This window comes from Osmia bicornis, chromosome 15 (genome assembly GCF_907164935.1).
Source record: "Osmia bicornis bicornis chromosome 15, iOsmBic2.1, whole genome shotgun sequence".
Taxonomy (NCBI): domain Eukaryota; kingdom Metazoa; phylum Arthropoda; class Insecta; order Hymenoptera; family Megachilidae; genus Osmia; species Osmia bicornis.
Window position 1 is genome coordinate 2,070,871 of NC_060230.1, and position 19,559 is coordinate 2,090,429.

Sequence of the window (19,559 nt, forward strand, 5' to 3'; positions counted from 1 at the left end):
AAATTTTATTTAAAATTCAACAGCATTAATATAAAACTTCATTTGTAATGTTTATTTAAAAATTAATTATTTAGTATTTTAAGAATTTAAGTTGTAAACAGAAAAAACATGGCGCATATTCAATGTTACCAAATATTTAAGTACTAAGCACTAAAAAGCTCAAATACTAAATCTTATGTAAGTTTCTTTATTTATAATTTTAATATAATTCTTTTATTTATATATTTGTTGGTGTAGAAATATAATTTGCAACAGTTGTCATTTATGTAATTCGAAGATATAGTGAAAAAATGGTTGGCATCTTGTGACGTAAAAAACACTATACAGATATATGATATTAGCGATAACTTCATCTCAATAGTGATGTTAACGGCGCGTGTGATCTGTCGCTGTCATATATTACTTATTGGTTTTCAATATTTCAAATCAATAAATATCATTAAAATACTATTTCTTATAGTAAGCCATTTTCTCTTTATATATCTTTTAATTCTGTGCACATTATATTTCCATACGAAAATTTATCATAGTGTTATACAAATATTTAATTTGAACTTATCAATTTCTTTGTAAACGATAAAACGAATTGTTCACACCAATCTGAAGTGAGTGAAATAATTGCGTATTAGCGATATAGTTAAAAACGGAGCAAAATTAGCAATCAACAGATAGTAAAAGTGAGAGTTCTGAATACAAAAAGACGAAAAAAATTTTTAAATTACGTTATTGTGAATAATTACGTCTTCGCACAACTCCATGACAGTCATGTCAACCTCGGTTGAATGACTATGGACCACACGGATGTTGTGTTCATAATGGATTTTAAATAAATGCCGACGATAAGTGCCTTTCAGTGCCAACAGCAAAGCATATATATGTGAACATATAGCACACACGCACACAGATGCTGAAGAATTCCGTGTACTGTAAGATCCGTGAAAAAAAGTACACCTGAAAGACCTGTTTAGGGTTTGAGCTTCAGTTTTGTCATCATTATTTGGGGGTGCCATACGTTGCGCTATCGTACTCCACGGTTTTCCCTTATTTTTCTGAATTCTTTTTCTCGCTGGATTCGCCTGTAGGAGGCGCTTCCAATAATCAGTACGAAGAAGAGCGTACGAGCAGAACGATGTTGTAACTAACGGCCAAAATGGAAGAGCAAAGCGTTCATAGCAGTATCAGTGATATAAATAGTGAAGAAACAGTTAGAAATGAACGTAAGTCCGCCGATACTTTCATTTTTAATATCATCCTTGGGAATTTACGTATGTTATTAATTGATGTCTAGACGGAGAGCACCTGTGGTAACTAACCCTACCTCACTCATTATCAAAACTCACGCGACAATGTTAGTGTCTTATATCTGTCACTCGCCGTGATCCGCAGATAAATCACGACATAATATTCCTTATTTTTGTAGTATATTTTCGTGCAACGTTCTGAATTGACCATTAAAGGAATGTCAGTGGTTCCTTATAAAAATTTGTCCTTGACTTATTCCACAAAATTACGTCAGAAATGTACAATTTGTCATTTCAAAATATTAGTACAAGTTTTCTTATTATTCGTTGTATACGTATTTGTTTTGAACCGATAATACGTTTCGTATTTGTTCTTTAGTTAAGTTAGTTTTCTATACATATAAACAAATTACTGTTAATTGAAAATATATAATTTGTTATGAATTATTTTATTTGAAATGCGACATGATTTTTTATAAAATATTCCGTTTATTGTAACATTATCTTTATTATGTATTTATGTAACTATTTTGTAGACAAAATATTTCAATACATTTGTCAAATTTTCGTTATTAATTAATAAGTAACTATTAAATGTATACAGATTTTATTTTCTTTCATGTATCAGTATAATTGTAAAAAATTTTTAACAAATCATTGAAAAATATCACTAAATTTTCATTAGTAGATAATTCATTAATAATTTCAATGATTAATTGTTAGGTAAACAGAAAATTTCTGTTGGTATAAATTTTGAAAAAAAGAAATGTTGACATTTTTATGAGTAATTAAAGCATTTTAGAGTGAGGTCATTTGAAATATCACTAAACTTGTTATTAATCAGTGACTCATTAATAAATAAACAGAAATTGTATTTTCAATATCTTCTATCCATACATCTGAAATTTATGTTAGGTTTGTCATTATTTATATATGCTTATTTATGGGGTATTTAAGATATAAAAGAGAAAGGAATAGGGGAGGATTGTTTGGTACCTATTATGTGAAATGAGATTAGGCCTGGAACAATAGATGTTTACTGCACTTTGTGCCTCTGAATGTAAAAGGATTACCTTTACTGTCAACTTCTATGTATTTATTGTATTCATGAATCATCATTCTAAAATTGTCATTCTTTTCAACTGTGGTTATTGTTTGAATAATTAGTGGTTAATTTGTGGTTTTGATAATTTATAGGGTATATATTACTATTAATGTCTCATCCTTTATTCTTTTGTCAGTCACTTTTTAAATTTTTATAAAGAATTATTTATAATAACAATAATAAATCATAGTTATTTGAATTTTATTAATTTATTGAAAATAAAAATATTTATATTAAGTAAAAATGTTATTTACATTTTTGTTAATGATGTTATCTAATAAAAATTGTTTTTCTTTTAATTTCAGATGTGATTATACCGCGTAAGAAAAGGATATGTTTAATTGGTGCAGCTGGTGATGATCCTGCACTTGGTGCAGCTGCTCAGCAGTTTAACGTACCTGTTCTCAAATCAGAAACTGGTTTAGAATATGTAGAAGATACAGCATATTGTACTTATTTTATATTAAAAAAGTTTGAGGGACCTGAATATGATGCTCTTCATAAAAGTGCTCATAGGTTCGTCGTGTCTCTTTTCATATATTAATTTTCTTAAAGATAATAAAAAAGCTTTGATTTTTGGTTATATTGTAGAATTTTGGGACCGACGGCACTTCTGCAATTGGCAGAAAGAAAGGACTCATTACCTAGTATTAATAGACCAATGTATACACAAGCTATGGTAGGCACAGTAGTAGTGTTTACTGGATTCAGGAAAAAAGATGAATTGGTATGTCTCAAATTATTACTTCATAATATATGATACTATAATTTTTAATATATTTGTTATATTAATGATTGATATTATAGACTAAACTGATCAACATGATTCACAATATGGGTGGAAGTATTAGAAAAGAAATGGGTGCTAAGGTGACGCATCTCATTGCCAACTGTTGTGGTGGAGATAAGTATCGGTATGCTGTTACATTTAGGGTCCCTATTATGTCAATGGAGTGGGTAATAGCACTATGGAATGCCAAAGACGATATTTCCAATTACGGAAATAATGAAGAATTGGTAATAATCTGAATAATAATAACAACATAAAAGCTACACAATCATCTTTTATTTAATTTTTATTCATATCATCTAAGTCTTTACTAAAGAAAATGGAAGAGTGTATAGAATTAAAAAATTTTACATTTAATGTGCAGAATTATTATTTTTACACAGATTACAACCTATAAACTAAAACCATTTTTTGGTGCAAAAGTATGTTTTTTTGGTTTCCCTGAAGAGGAAAAGCGTCATATGTGTGAAGTTTTACAACAACAAGGCGGTGAATCTACAGAAATTGATGATCCTAATTGTACACATGTGGTAAGCTTATCAAACATACTCAATAACCAATGAATTTTATACACAGCATACAACATAAACATTTGATACACAAAGAACACTACATTCCTTAGGTAACAGATTTAGGAAGTCATCAATACAAGAAATCAAGCAGTGCTTTTGATATGCTACCATCTACTAAAAATCCTAATTACACTCCAAACTATATGGAAACAAAACCATTTTCCTTTACTTTCTATAACCCATACACAAATACTATACCTAATATGAAAAAAGTAAATCCTTTATATATCTGCAACAATAGCCACATTAATTTAATAAACAAGCAAAATAGTAGTCATCTTCCATTTAACTTTTGTCCTTGCATTCATCAGTATTTAGAATGTAAAGAAAACAGATGCAATCATTCTGTACCAGATGATATCAGTCAGGATTCAGCGATCTGTATAGATGATAATTTAAACGATTATCTAAGTATTCCAGATGAATCTTACAATACGTCTAAATCATCAATATTACGAACTGATTCTGGTATCGATATGTCTACAAAGTATTCTAGTATGACATCAACAAATGATTTAAGTGCATCGAAACAAACTAATTTTCTTGCTCCATCCACTATGTTTCCATATTCATTAGACTACAGTAACAAAAGAACTGGAAACATTGTGCCAGATGTTATTTCAAACGAGAACAGTGATAATGGTAACGCATATACTCGATCAGGGTTACATAATATTAAGTCATCTACATTGTGCAAGAAAAGAGTTACTAGATACATAAATAATCACTGTTCTAATAGTAAAGCTCATTTATTAAAATTTTGCAAGAATACACAATGTCCACATAGTTCTATTTTTCTTAACAAGAAAATTACAACCCCTAGGAGATATATTAAGTGGAGTAAAGCTAAGTCTTGTATCTCCATTCGTAAAATCACTTCACCAGATAAATTCAAATTTAAGAGAATACATTCTCAACCAAATTTATTAAGACAGTATGACTCAGAATTGAACGATTCTCTTCTGCATAATTCACCTACAAGAATGAGAAGAAACAATTTTTTGAATACCTGTAAACTGAATTCATCTATTTTATCAAAGTTTAATCGTTTAAATTTTTCTCCGATACTTAAACAATACGTTGTGGTTAGTCCATGTCACCAAATTCCAGAAATTCATCAAAGGCAAAAGTATACTCCTTTACCTAGTCCTCTTCCTGTACATGCTAAGGTAGCAGAATTATCAAAGCCTAAACTTGGTGCGAGAAATATTTTTGCATCAGATGGAAAATACTCAAATGTTTCTTCTAAACTTTGCCCTTTGAAGGGCGATCGTTTGAAATCGGAGAAACAGGAGGACAAAACATTATCTTTGGTACTTTTACTTTTTTTTTTAAACATTAGATCATTATGTAGATTGTGAAAACAATCAGTAGTTTATTTGGTTAATTGTTGAGTTGTAAGCAAAGAGAAATGTATTGTCAGAATGGGTACAAATGTAGAGATTATTAATGATAAATTATTTGTCTGTTTTCACTGTGATTTAATGTTAATATAAATACATGAGATTGTGTCCTTTTTACCTTGTAACGTTGTATATTTATATAATTAGTATTTCATATATTATAACTTACATAGCATACTCTACGATTATGGATTTTATGTTATAACATTGGAAAGGGAAATAACAAAATTTTGTATGTTGTATGTTTCAATATATATCTATTGTATTCGTCCCAATTATTAAAAAAGATACACATTATTACATACTAACTAATTATTATTATTTTAGGTTGTGGATGAATCAAATGTAAGTGCATTACCGGATTTAGCTTCTGTAAGAGCTCACATTGTAAAAGCTGAATGGTTTTGGACATCTGTGCAAAACGAAGGTGCTGCTGACGAGAAGGAATATTTATTTGAGGATGTAAGTTTAATAACATTATTATATAAGTATCTTCGTCTAATGGTTTATTTTATGTCTAGTATTTAGAATCCGTTCTATCGCCAACTGTAGCAGCAAGACGTGATAGTCAGCAAGCTGTTACCCCAAGCACAGCATCCACGAGACGGAAACGTAAACGCTTAGCAGATACTTTATCTAGTCTGGTTCAGAATGGTACAGATTCACCAGCATTGCATAAGAGACGATCTAGTATCAGTGATGCAGGGCATTTAAGTGTTAGTGGAAGTTTCCTGGACTGTACAACAAGTCCAGAGAAGCCACTACTTGATGGTTAGTTACTTTTAACATTTACACATTTCCTTTTTTTCTTATAATTTATATCTACAATGTTTAAGATTGTTATTTAACTATTATTCTGTGAAACGTTTTGCTGCTTTTTTAACTATCCTGCAACATCTTCCCTTCCTTTGTGGTTCATTTATTTTTTTAATTTAAAATATTACATTCCATATCTTTTTATTTTATTTAACATGCCCTAACAATTGTATAAGTTTGATAATAACATGTGATATGAACCATACGAAGGGGAAGATAATATAAAATTGAATTAATAATAATTGTCAGATATTCCAGAAGTGGAAGCTGTTAATACGGACAACGCTAGGAAAAATTTATCACCGCGTCATCAAGTTTTCTTAGAATTAGTACAAACAGAGTCAAATTATGTTGGAATTCTTAGTACAATAATGACGGTAATATATTGATGTATTACATCAAATAACGATATAATGTATTTGTATAATGCAATATTTATTTGCTTTCAGCTGTTTAAATCACCGCTGGAAGATCTCATAGATACAAGTGGCGAATTATTAAATGGTACAGAAGCTAAAATTATATTTGGAAATTTTCCACCCATTTATGAGGTTCATAAAAAAATGTTAGAAGAATTGAGATACAGTGCCACTCATTGGATGGAGGATATAAGTATAGGTAATATATTTCTGAAGTTCGCACCTGACCTAGTCAAGGCGTATCCACCATATGTCAATTTCTTCGAAAATACAAAGGAGATGCTCGATCAGTGTGATCAAAATAAATCGCGATTTCACGCTTTTCTGAAAGTTTGTCAGACTAAACCAGAATGTGGCAGACAAAGCTTAAAGGAATTACTGATTAAACCGGTACAAAGATTGCCCAGTATTAGTTTATTACTAAACGGTAAATTTATTAATTTTAATTATTCAATGAATTCTTATAATTAACTACGGATAACTAATATTTCTAATATTTCTATATTACAGATATTCTTAAACACACCAGTAAAAATAATCCAGATCATAGTGCATTGGAATTATCCATTAGCAGTATTAAAGAAGTCATGACGTATATAAATGAAGATAAAAGAAAAACCGAAGGCCAGTTAGTTATGTTCGACATTTTCAATGAAATTGACAACTGTCCACCGCATTTAGTTTCATCACATCGATCATTCATTGGTAAATGCGACGTGATGGAACTTAGTGAGGGTCTAAGTGGGCGTGGCGATCATTTAGTTCTATTCCTGTTTACTGATACTCTTGAAATATGCAAGAAAAGGTCGAAAGCTTTTAATTCATTAAAGAGTCCGAATACAGCAAATGGATTGCACACGACTAAATTAAGTCAGGGAAAGCCGTATAAACATATCAAAATGTTATCACTTAGTACGATAAAAAAGGTTGTGGATATAAAAGAAACTGATGGTAAGTTCTTAAACTGAGGTGTTGTTAATATTTTCCATTTTTTAATTTTAACTTTATTGTAGTGATATTTCTTATAATAGTACTTACCGTGGAACCTCGATATTTTCCTGCTAGATAATTTCCGGTTAGGAACGCCTCTTGCACACACATATTCCCTCGCGCGTACATAAACGAAGTGTGAAGAAAGCATCGGTAAAGTGACATTGCAACGCCACCCTAATTTCTTGCTCCGCGCCTGGAGCCCTTGGCGCGGAAAATGTCGAGATTCTATTTCAATAAGCATTGTATATACAACGTTTAATAATGTTTCTGAACCCTTTTGTATATTTACATTTATAAGAAATCTTATATTTATATGTGTGTTGAAAATGTTTCTGACATGAAATATGTACTATGCATGCTTGTAGAATGCCATAAAGTATTTGCTTTAATGGTGAGAAGTAATCAAGAATTAAAAGAGAAATTGTTTTCGTTTACAATCACTGATGAGGAAGTAAACAAGACAAATTATTTACGAACCTTATGCAGGCAAATGGCTAATACAGTATGTAAACCTGATGCGGTAAGTTACATTGCACGAAACAATGAATTTTAGTAGTTTAGTTTTAGTCTGTTTTCTCATTATCACTATGTAAATTTTTTTATTTTTTAGGATACGTTCTTGATAAGTTTAGACTCGCATCAACTTGAAATTGACACAAGTGATGTAGCATTGGGAACATTAAGTAAAGCATTTAAGTAAGTAGAAAAACTAATCTATATTCGTTGTATAATTTTAATATTCGAAGTAATTATATTTCTCTTGTAACTGTAAGTAAGTTTTTTTTGTAATTTAAAACACCATATCCATGACTTAAAAATTATATTATCATGTACATAATACTTACAGTTTTTCTAGAGAAATATTTTTAGAAGTATAATTTTCGTATATAAAACGGATAAATGATTAGTTAGTATATCTATTCTTTTAGTATAGTTTAACTTCGCTGTATTATTACTAAAGTTTGTTAGGCTGTAGGTTTTTTAGCTTGTTCATAGAATGTATGTATTATAAACAGGGATTGAACTACTACAGTGATTTTCGTTTTTAAGGACGAAAAATCAAAACTATTGAACAAGATTCTGATTTCTGTTCTAGTGTTGGTTCTAATGTCGATTCCATAACAGTTCATAATAATACTTTACCTATCTTAATACTAACAATATTGTTCTAATATTTTGTCTTAACACAATTTTAATACAAATGTAATATTAATCTGATACTAATTTAATTGATTATTCTAATGTAGAAAAATAAAGTAAGGTAGTCAATATGATATAGCAAAACGCCACTTTTAAGATTTACTTGACACAGTTTATTCTGGTTCGCTTGAAATGATCTTAAATTCTAGAAATCTCAAGAGGGTCTTTGCCTTTTAACTGTCTATTACTATTGTAGGCGTTGTAGGTATTAGTATTACTGTAGGTTACAGGGGAATACTTTTTATAATTTTACCTGACTTTATCAGAATTTATCTGTTACTATTAAAACCCATATGAAACTGTTACAAAATCGTTTTTAGAACTGATATTGAACTGTTTTGGAACTATAACTGGGACCATATGAGCAAGTATTTTTTCTTACTGATAACAATTGTAAAATTATTTAATTTCTTATAACTGTTTTAAATAGAATCTGAAAAACTGTTTCAATCCCTGATTAAAAATTGTAAGATCATTGCACTTTTAGCACAAATATTAAATAGGGAAATAAAAAAAAAAGGAAGATTAATTTGTATAAGATATAGTATGCATATTTGCGAAGGAAAAAGTTATTAGATATTTTAAACCGTTTTTCTCCTGTATTGCATGTTAACAAAAAATAATGGGGCGACGACTCGTTTGGTTGCAGGAGCCTATTTCATAATTTTTACCTGGAGTATATGGACCCGTATGTGTTCCTACTCAATAGCATGTGTGAAACCACGTTACATGTCCCACTACCGTCAGTTTTCGCACCAGGCTGATTACATTTTTTTTTTACTCGCTTTGGTCCTTTATTCCTTGCTTATTTGAATCAATCAGTTTCAGTTTTTTATGATGAAATTTATAGAATTATATTGCTCCGCGAAAATAGTTTGACCAGTTCAAGCATATCAGCCTGTTTAAGATCATTAACATCAATTGATTGAAAGATTTTATATATACATATATATACATTGAAAATATTGAAAATTTTAACACATATCTTCATAATAATTTACATGACTAATATATTTCAATCATTGGTGTTCTTATTAATAAATGACAAAAGATTTAGTAATTATCTTTAAAAATCTGTATTTCTGGAATTATAAATTCTTTTTATATACATATATTCTTCCATTTATAACATAGTCTTGTAGTATCTATAGTCTGGCATGAAAAGATTCCAAAATTATTGCTAAACTACAATTCACCTTTTGCATGCATATTAAAATTGTGGTATAATTTTTACTTGAACTGGTTTATTAAGGTTTGGGGTTTGCTACATCCCTTGATTTGCTAGAAAATTTATTTTCCCTCTGTTCAGTGGCATGTTCCTATAAATTATTTTGCAACATGTTATTTGATAAATTCGTTTATTCAAACATAATAATTATATCGATCAGGGAAAATAAAATTTCAATAAATGCTTCAGTTCTATTTCTATATGGAAACTAAAGTTTAAATAAATCTGCAATAAATGTTTTTCTTCAGGTTTGCTTCTCGTACAAGGATGAAAGTCGGCAGAGCGTTTAGTTTTAATAAAACTCCAAGCAAGTTGAAGAGAGCAATGTCAACAATGATGTCACCATTTGGATCAACTAATAGTCTTACACCAGCGAGTCAACAGCTTGCACAGATGCGACTTGCTAGTTGCAATAACATTAACGTTAGTTGACAATTTATTATCGCATGAATTTTTTTTCTTTAGTATATGCTTATACTTTTTTTTCCATTTCTCCTCATTTACTTTCATTTCACGACAGGAGATTGTCTTCTCTTAAAATAGCTTTTAATTTCTCCATCTAATTTTTGCTTGCTGTAACTTTCATTTTGCTTTTAATTAACTACCTTTTCTTATCTTGGCCATTTTACTCTTTCTACTAGGATCTATTTAAAGATCATGGTTATGGAACCATGAGAATATTATTGCTTTTGTACATATTTTGATGTTCTTGATATTGTATCTTTACAGATTTTCAAACGTTGATTAAGATATTTATCTGTTTCTTTTTTTACTGTGTTCGCTTTTTCTTCAAAAGATTAATTTATTGTATATTAATTATTACATATTGTTCTTTTTTTATATACATTTTAATATATTATTCTGCTTAATTTGTTATTCTACGAGTTACATTAATTTATCCATAGTGTATGTCGATCTTGTCCTTTTTGCTATGTTTCTTTCGATACAAGATTAATCATACAGTTCTATGTTTATGCTGCTGTAGCGTTAATGAATACATTTTCATTTTCTATCACGTAAGTATAATATAGCACGTTTATCTTAACAAACATTTGTTGAATAATTCAGTGCTAAACAGTTCATTAATATTCATTTTATAATATGTAAAGAACAGTAATTTAGTTTCTGAAAATTTCCTCTTGTGAAAAGGAGTAGAGAGGAGGATAAAATAGAATCATATTTTTTCAATAGATGACATTGATTTTAGGAAAATGACGTCACACAGTGTTTCGACTGGATCAAAATACTTCGCGTCACAAATTAAATACAGAACTTTAAATTTATCTTGTTAATAATTAGGGCGATACTTTCAGAAGTAGATTCTACAAATGTTAAAACGTTGATATTTTTATAAAGTTAACTCGCCCCCTTATAAAGTTGTTTTGTAATAGCAAACTTTTAAAAAATTTTTTAATTTTTGTTTTCATTTATAAACTCAAGGCTGGATCCCTTTTTGTTATTTTCTTACTTTTCTTTACGTTACTTTTTTGTAAAATATATTTGCACTGAGAAAAACCACATGTATAAGCATTTTTTTCTTCAATACACCTATGAACTTGCATGGTACATTAGTTGTTCTTTCTGTTCTTTGCTAGCAAACTAAATGTTACTTGTGTGTCTTAAGTGATTTTGTTTGTGTATATATGAGTAGGATAAATAGATATTCGTGTATCTTTCCAGGAGCTGGGTAATGGTGGTTCAGGCTCGCCATCTAGAGATGATGTTCTAGTAGCACCTATGTCGGTTCAACCGACACGAAAGGCCAAATGCAGTTCCCTCAGTATGGCTTCATTAAGAAGGTTGTAATTAGTATATTAGAAGCTACCATTTTTTTCTCATTTGCTGTTGTTGCGTAACCACATTTGGTCAATTCTTCCATTATTCATGTGCCTTAAACCTTTTTCATCATTTTGTGTTTATTGTTTCATCAAAGGCAGCATTTACAATACATGTAAGATCCATATACGTAACAAATACATCTCACATGTTGGTAAATATGTACCAATATGTTCCTGTGTAAAATTTTAAACGATTATACAAAGACTGGTATAAAAATTCTAGTTGCAAGTATATTTAGTAATAATATAAAATTTATTATTACTGTACTTAGAAGAAATTCATTGCTTTGGAAAAGCTTGGATGAAAATTGACGATTGATTCGTTGTAACGTGTTATGGATTATTGATCAAAAAGAATACTCATTTTGATTGAAGAGAGCTGATAATAACATATGAAATTTGCAAATGCACTGTTGTATTAATAATTACTTTCAGTTGAAGGTATAATGTCGCTTGTTAGTATAGTTCGTATGTGTATAATTTTGTGAAAAAAGAAATTCACCTATACGGTTTCTTATAGTTTGTGTTATATCAAAAGTTTACAATTGTTTTCCCTTTTGAAATTAATACTATTCATAAGTACCTAATTTCAATACTATCACAGTAACACTACAAATTGTATCTAATTAGTGCCTATAGTATTAATTAGAATATTAACAAATGACAAAAATTAATTTAATACTTAGCTTCTAACTAATGCATATTTATTTAATTCTCTTAGACTTTGATTCTTTACATTAGTATATTTCAAGACAAGCTTGCTTGCTACTCTTTCGGATGTATCATATTAAAATTTACTCTTAATATCTTTATTATCATCAATATTTATTTTATATAAGTCTCTTCACCAACTCTGTTTATATTACATTTGTAAATTAATTTATTGCTAAAGTCAATGCAAGGTATGAAATTGAAAGTGTACTTGATTTTTATATGTGTATGAGTTGGTGCAATTATTTTCATTTTATGGGTTCTTATAGTATTTTTCACGTGACTTTGTTTATCCTGCAGAAATTGTTCGGAGGAAGTCATGCAGGACAAATCCGATCTTTGAAGTACAACGCATGCATACCTATACTGTATCATTTTCTTTGGTGTCAATGAGAGATTTATGTGAAAGTAGAAAATTTTATGAACGTTAATGGGAAGAGTATGTTTGCAACACTCCCTAAATGAATGAAACTGTAAAAGGTACTTATGTGTAAAGGCCAGAAAACATATTTTCAAGTGAAATTCAAAATTTGTATTAGCCATGTGCCAATAGAACCACACAGATTATTGTAAAGAAAATGTACATTGTCAGTTTCATTTTAAGCAACTGCAATTGCATATTAACGATGTACCGTATTTAATACCGTATTGAACGTTAATTTATATAAATTCGAACTTGTCTCAGGAAGGCAAATGAAATTGAACTTTTAAAGAACAAGAAAAGATATTAACGTTTCCAGTGTTCTACATCTTTTATAAGAAATGAAAATATGTACAATGAAATTTGTGCCATTTTATCTTATCCTATGACAAATATGTTTAGAACATACGACAATGAACACAATTTATGGCTCTCAATAACGAAAGAAGTAATTACTTAATGTTAATTTCAGAAATTAACATTAACTATATATTTCTTATCCAAGCTTTAATTCAACTGCCATGGTTTTTATCATTGCGGTTTTAATTCATACATGTAAATTGCAATAACTGTTTATGACTCTATCGTCTATACGGTACTATGTTGCCTTTATGTATCACCTTTACGGTACTGTAATGTATCTTATTACATTTCTACTTTCATTTCTTAATAGCATAAGCATATCATAGTGAAGTATAGGAAAGAGGTTGAATGAAAATACAATAGAAAAGTAAGATACGCATAAATAATCAAAACCATCTTTGTTCTGAATAATGTATAGGTAGTATAAAATAGATATAGGGAACCATAGTTTATTAGCGTTACATTACTGTTACCTCTTTTATATCTCTTTGATTATACGCTTATTGTAATTGCTGACATTTTAAAGATATAATTAATCGTAGTTTTGAGATATTCATGAAAATATTCAGTTGTAAAAACCGTATGTGTAATTTGCATTATAAAAATTCCGTAGAACATTTAATTTTTCAACATTGTGAACGTTTGTGAGATTCATTACATGTCTTATAAGGGATAGAATATTGGTATAAATGAAAAATCTATTTTCTATGTTGCAATTTCTTGGGTGTATAGTAACTATTTTTAAGAAGTATATATTGTAATACTCTAATGAGTATTACATTTTATTTATAATATACAACAAATATTTGAAAATGTTTCAGCTCTGTGAGCAGTTTGTTTAAATGAACTTATTACAAGATTCAAGTACATAATACTTTTAGTATGTTCATTAGAAAAACAATATCATTGCCTAAAACATATTTTTGGTGGATTAGAAAAGGTTTAAAAACTTGTTTCTATGTTCAGCTACTTGGTCAATTACAAATAATAGTTGTGATTTTCATATATTTAGAGGAAGATTAAATTTTGAAACAAAAATGTCAGCTTTTAGAAATTGAATTTTTGAACTTAAGATGAGTTTCAGAAAAAGATCTTATTAGCGCTCGAATTCAATATTATTCTTGCTAAAAGATATTGCCAATAAATATACTTAGCTATAATCAACTAAAAATTAAGATTATGGATTTAAAAGTATATATGTCACTTAAAATCAAAATTAATGAAAAGAAATTTTTTAATTAAATACTAATGTCAATTACACTTAAGATCCTTGTAATAACAAATTATACTACTTGTAATCTTTCTTAATAACTTCTAACAATGCTCTTTTCTCATAAAAGAACAGAATAAAGAGAAAATACATTTTCTTTTCTCCTTTATATTTAAGGGAAAATAAGAGAATAAGAAAGATTGTAAAGAAAGAAAAGTTGGTCAGATTTTTACAAGGACTTAATCTATTTAGTGAAATTCTTGCCTCATTGACTCTTGCGTACAATATCTATTCAAATGTGCCTTTACAGAGAAAGGACCATTAATATCTTTGATATAAAAGAAAAAAGTTCTTCATATTTTTGTAACCGTTCGTTTTGCACTAAAAGGGCGTTTTCGCGAATAATTGTGGAGAGCTCTGGTAGCTCTTTCTATATCAATTTTTAACTTATACTAGATTCTTAAGACTTTTGACGTCATCTATTGTCTTAACTTCCATGAAACGGTCGTTTGTACTTCTGACCAAACCAAAAAACACATCTTCTAGCACTGTACATGGACAAATTGAAACATATTAATCAAGACGATACAAAGAACTTGAGAATAATTGTAGAAAACAATGAAATTGTTTTTTGAAGTCTTTTTCTTTTGTAGACTTGTAAATTTGAAACAGAGATTCAAACTAATAATATACTTTTCATATACATCTGTGTCCATGGACTGTGATAGGTATCCTAATTTTCTATGAACTGTCTAATCAAAAAAAAGTCAATGTCTCGACGTTTTACAATTTGTGGAACATGTTCCACGTCTCACGTTCCACAAAATATTTGAACTTGTTAAGCTTCATTAATGGTGTTTTTCTCCTACCGAAAGAGGAGAAATTGCGCTTAATGTGGAGCATTGTAAATATTACTGATAAGTACCATGTAAGTGTAGTATAGCACAGAGAATGTTTTTTACTACACTCATAATATTGTAATACTTGTAATTTGCGCATAGTTGTTACTATTTATATGATACTGTAATTGATTGTATAAATTTACTCTTTATTATGTAAACAGAAAAATGTAATTTTGATTCTTGCCCCGGTATAATTTTTCATTATTCAATTTCATAAAATTCAGTATGTCATTAAGGAATATGAACAACATAAATATTAATTCAAATTCTCCCGCCGATAAAATGTTTTAAATTCGACCACGGCGCTACCTATACGAAAACGGCGGAAACTACTCGACAGTTTACCGACCGGGTTTTTTTTTAGTGCCATCTATACCGAAGTAAAGTAGGCGAGTAGAACCTTGCTGCCCTTTCTACAACAGTGTATGCCATCAACAGGCGCAATCAGTATCATTACATTGTCTTAGGGTTACTACCATGCCAGATACAGGGTATTCCATTCTGCTAGGAAGGGATGAATTACAGATAGTATAGTCCAAGTATTTAGCCTGGTGGTAAGTTCATTTATTCAAGACGTAATTGCATGTTGTCCATTTTTGTCAGCAGTGTTGCATTCGTAACAGACATTGCTGTCTTGCTAATAGAATTTTAAAAATAATTAAGGAACTAAACGACAGCTTCGTGTCTGGGTGCAATATTTGATAATGAAGTAATAATGAAACTGTAGAATATATAATTATAAAGACTTCTCTTTAATTTATTAACAATGTACAAAAATCACAAAATAATTTTTCCAAGCTCCTCAGCTTATTTTGAAATATTTTTTGCTGTAAATGTATTTTTTTACATTTCGTCCTTGGCGCAATCAGAATTTTGACAGTCAGAACAAGACAATTCTCTGACTAGCTCATATTCCTCTTTTCATGTTGTTAGGTCTAAATTTTTGTTATCCTCAGATTAACTTCGTGTGATGGTTGTAAAAGTAATAATGACTTTTTTTCTATTTCGTACGTTTTAACAGTTTGTTCACAAACATCAACTTTAAAATTTGATAAAAATTTGATCATAGCTATCTTTGATTGAATCTTGGCGAACCTTGCACCTGAAGAAAAAACAAATGCAAAAATGTATCTCTGAATTAATTAACTTAATTAAATGTCTTACCAATGCAATTTCTTGGACCATCTCCGAATGGTAAAAATAACATTGGATGTCTGGTTTTAGCACTCTCATCCGTAAATCTGTTAGGATCAAAGACTTCCGGGTCTGGGAAAATATCTGGATCACGCTGAATAGCGAAAACAGGCAAAATTACAAGTTGACCCTTTTCAATGTTCACTTTTGTACCCGAGAATGTGTAATTTGTTGTTGCTTTTCTGGATAACCATAATACCACTGGGTATTTTCTTAATGTTTCTATAAAAAGCAAAAGATGATAAATATTATTCACACTTCATATAGGATGATTGCTGAGGTAATTCTGAACAACTTTTTCCTTTACCAGAACGCTTAATAAGGCCAGGTTTTTGAATTATTACAGAAAAACACCGAGCAATCAGAGCGCGCATAATGCGCAGGCGCGGGCGCAGGCGCAGGCGTAGGCGCGGGCGCAGGAGTGTTGGCTACGAACCGACGCGCTGTCGAGTAGTTTGTTTGCGGCCACGGTCGGGTGCGGTTCATAGCCGACGCTCTCGCGGTTGAGCCCGCGCACTATGCGCGCTCTGATTGCTCGGTATCTTTTCATCAATAATTTAAAAACTAAGCATTAACGAGTATTTTAGTAAAGAATAAAGTTACTCAGAATCATCTCAGTTACCATCTCACTCTCAGTCAACGGGTGTAAAGCCCCTGGTGGGTGTAGTTGATAACCCACTCGGGTTAGCTTTTTCGACCCAAGAGAATTCCTTAGGCTGAGGCAAAGTCAAGTACCCGATACTTGATTGGCCAAGCCTAGGAGTTCAATTCATCCATACCCCGCGCCATTTGGAGGGTGGTGGCTACTGGGGAGTGGATTTTTTTTTAGTGCCTTTGCACTCTCCAAATTGACACTATCCTCACTCTTATTCGAATTACTCTCTATTAAATACTAAAGGGTAATACCTTGAAATACTGCATCCAAATATTTCATTTCCTTTATACTATCATACGTGATTTCTCCATTATTGCGTTTTAGAACGTTCTGTATTTCTGTTCGAACTTTCTCTTGAATCGATGGATTTAACGCGAGCTCGTATAAGGCATTAGTGATCGTTACCGAGGAAGTTTCGAAACCAGCAGCAAAGAATACGAAGGCTTGTGCAGTTAAGAACAAGTCATTAAAATCTGTAGAAATAAATTAATTACGCTTTATCTTTCATCATTTTGTAATCTGCATAGAGTAAATGTTCTAAACTGCTTACCCTCAAGTTCAATCTTTCCTGGGTTTTGTTTCAAGTCTACCAGAACGTCAATGAAATCATGTCTATGAACATTATGCTTTATCCTATAATCTATACTCTCTTTGGTGATTCTCGTGAAAAAGTCAACGATTTCATAATCGAGAATGAATCGTGCGAAGATCTTAAACAGAAATGGATATTCTCGCAATCTGTCCCTAAGGACAGTTTTCCAAGACGTTTGGAATACTCGTTTGCCCATTTCACGAAATTCGCTGTCCTCAGCTGCCAGCGCGTTCATTTCGATCCCAAACGCACAGGAACCGATCACATCGGTAGTGAATTTTGCAGAAATATCACGACAGTCGATTATTGCCCCTTTATTGCCTTCCTTTGAGACCATTGTGTCCAGGTATTTCTCGAAGTGGTTCCCACATTCCAGGATCAAGTAAAACATCTCCTTCAGTTTTCCTGAACTGAAAACGGGTGAAAAACGGGTTCTCAAGGGTTTCCATCTTTTTCCATCGAGCCTGAAGAGGTGTAATGAAAATGGCTCAATCTGTAAATAATAACATTAGAGTGAATTATTTGTAGGCTTTAGCAGGCTCATTTTCTAAATTACTTTTAATATTGTCAAAATTAAGAGCTTGAAAATTGCTGCTCCCCTTATACTGCCATTTTCTTTAAAGATTCTTAAAGAATCGTTGATCTAAACGTACCTCTTCGTTAGGTTTTGTCATCCTATCGGCGAACTTCGAAAAATCCTTAATAAGAACATCCTTCATTAAATCTGGATCTCTCACAATTAAAATTGGAATGTGACCACTAAACACTCCTATCAGTGGTTCATCCTTAAATTCGTAATAGGCTTTGATGATGCAATCGTTGAATGAACTCTTTCCAAGAAACATATCCTTAAAATTGCCCAAAAATGGGATAGGTTTTGGTCCTTTCGCGCCTCGTTTCTCCCAGTATTGTAAAAGGGATGTGGAGTAATAATACAACAAAAACAAAATCGCAGCTAGAAGTCCAGCGGCCTCAAACAGTGGCCAAGACATCTTAGCAATTTCAAATGAGAATTCAGCACTGAGTTTAACGAAACACTGAGTAATATTTTCTCGAACACCGCCGAGATATGTAATTATTACGTAATTCAACTTCTGCACTGTTGTGTTCCACGGTTTTGCATGAAATGTATAAGCATCCTCTTCGACACATCGTTTTGTGTTTCGAGGAGCAGATAGCGTGACTTGTAACTTAAGGTTATCAAGCGTTTAAACACTCGTATCTTTTCCGAATGATTCGGTAGAAACAGTTTTATTCTTGCGTAGATATGTTTTTAATTACGTAAAGAATTTGTTCTATTTATAGATATGTATTGGTAGACATTCAGTGTTGCATTGCATATACTTGATTGTTACATAACAGTTTGTTGAGGCGATTAATCTCTTATGTAATAGTTGTTTTGTAAACTTACAAAACATATACAAGGATATTAATCTAAAGTTAAGTTCATTTGTGGATATTTGAAAGTTGTAAAAACTGTTTAAGATTAACACTTTCAAAGATTAACAATGATGTGTCAATTAATTTTCAATATATGATTCATAAGCATGATAACAGGACTATGACTTCATTTATATGCCTTGATCTTATTCAGTACATTTGTATGCTTGTTTTTGTACGGTTTAGTTATCTATATTTCTCATCAGAAAAACATTAATTTACTCGAGATAATTATTCGAGAGTCCAATGATAGAAAGTACTTGAGATAGTGCTGCGTTAATGGTCATTAGGAAAACGAGTTGCAATGATCTATTAGTCGAAATTTATATTCTAGTTTACATCTATTAATTGTGGACGAGATATTGGAATTATTATATGAAACTTATAGTACTACTTTAGACGAGAAAACTCTTATGATCGAAGAGGAAATATCAGAAGTGATTTTATCTTTGATTTACTGATATAT

General features: G+C 30.6%; 3 protein-coding genes across 7 annotated transcripts in view; 2 read left to right on the top strand and 1 right to left on the bottom strand.

Moving 5' to 3' along the window:
* The first annotated feature begins 120 nt into the window (after nucleotides 1–120).
* Nucleotides 121–14,950, top strand: LOC114882826 (protein ECT2). Of its 5 annotated transcripts, none has more exons than XM_029199889.2 (17): nucleotides 127–1,217; nucleotides 2,652–2,862; nucleotides 2,938–3,073; nucleotides 3,154–3,363; nucleotides 3,520–3,666; nucleotides 3,759–5,021; nucleotides 5,439–5,573; nucleotides 5,633–5,882; nucleotides 6,177–6,304; nucleotides 6,377–6,773; nucleotides 6,857–7,297; nucleotides 7,705–7,859; nucleotides 7,950–8,035; nucleotides 9,189–9,281; nucleotides 10,016–10,190; nucleotides 11,448–11,566; nucleotides 12,617–14,950. In XM_029199889.2, exons 1-17 carry the CDS (start codon nucleotides 1,151–1,153, stop codon nucleotides 12,657–12,659), a joined length of 4,056 nt encoding a protein of 1,351 aa, XP_029055722.1. In that variant the 5' UTR covers nucleotides 127–1,150; the 3' UTR covers nucleotides 12,660–14,950. The 5 variants fall into 5 exon arrangements, with proteins under 5 accessions (XP_029055726.1, XP_029055722.1, XP_029055723.1 ...); XM_029199890.2 differs by having other exon boundaries at nucleotides 6,186–6,304; XM_029199891.2 differs by having other exon boundaries at nucleotides 128–1,217; nucleotides 9,189–9,227.
* Nucleotides 14,951–15,656: 706 nt separating this feature from the next.
* LOC114882851 (hemicentin-2-like) overlaps nucleotides 15,657–19,559 on the top strand; it is a 52,756-nt gene continuing 48,853 nt past the window's right edge. Inside the window, exon 1 of the mRNA XM_029199958.2 lies at nucleotides 15,657–15,766. The gene's annotated coding sequence lies outside the window, so the exon portion shown is untranslated. The remainder of the gene's footprint in view (nucleotides 15,767–19,559) is intronic.
* LOC114882854 (probable cytochrome P450 6a14) lies at nucleotides 15,989–18,887 on the bottom strand. Its single transcript, XM_029199962.2, has 5 exons — nucleotides 18,307–18,887; nucleotides 17,612–18,146; nucleotides 17,313–17,534; nucleotides 16,377–16,628; nucleotides 15,989–16,314 (listed from the first exon to the last, which is right to left on the bottom strand). The coding sequence occupies exons 1-5, from the start codon at nucleotides 18,643–18,645 to the stop codon at nucleotides 16,148–16,150; spliced, it is 1,515 nt and encodes a 504-aa protein (XP_029055795.1). The 5' UTR covers nucleotides 18,646–18,887; the 3' UTR covers nucleotides 15,989–16,147.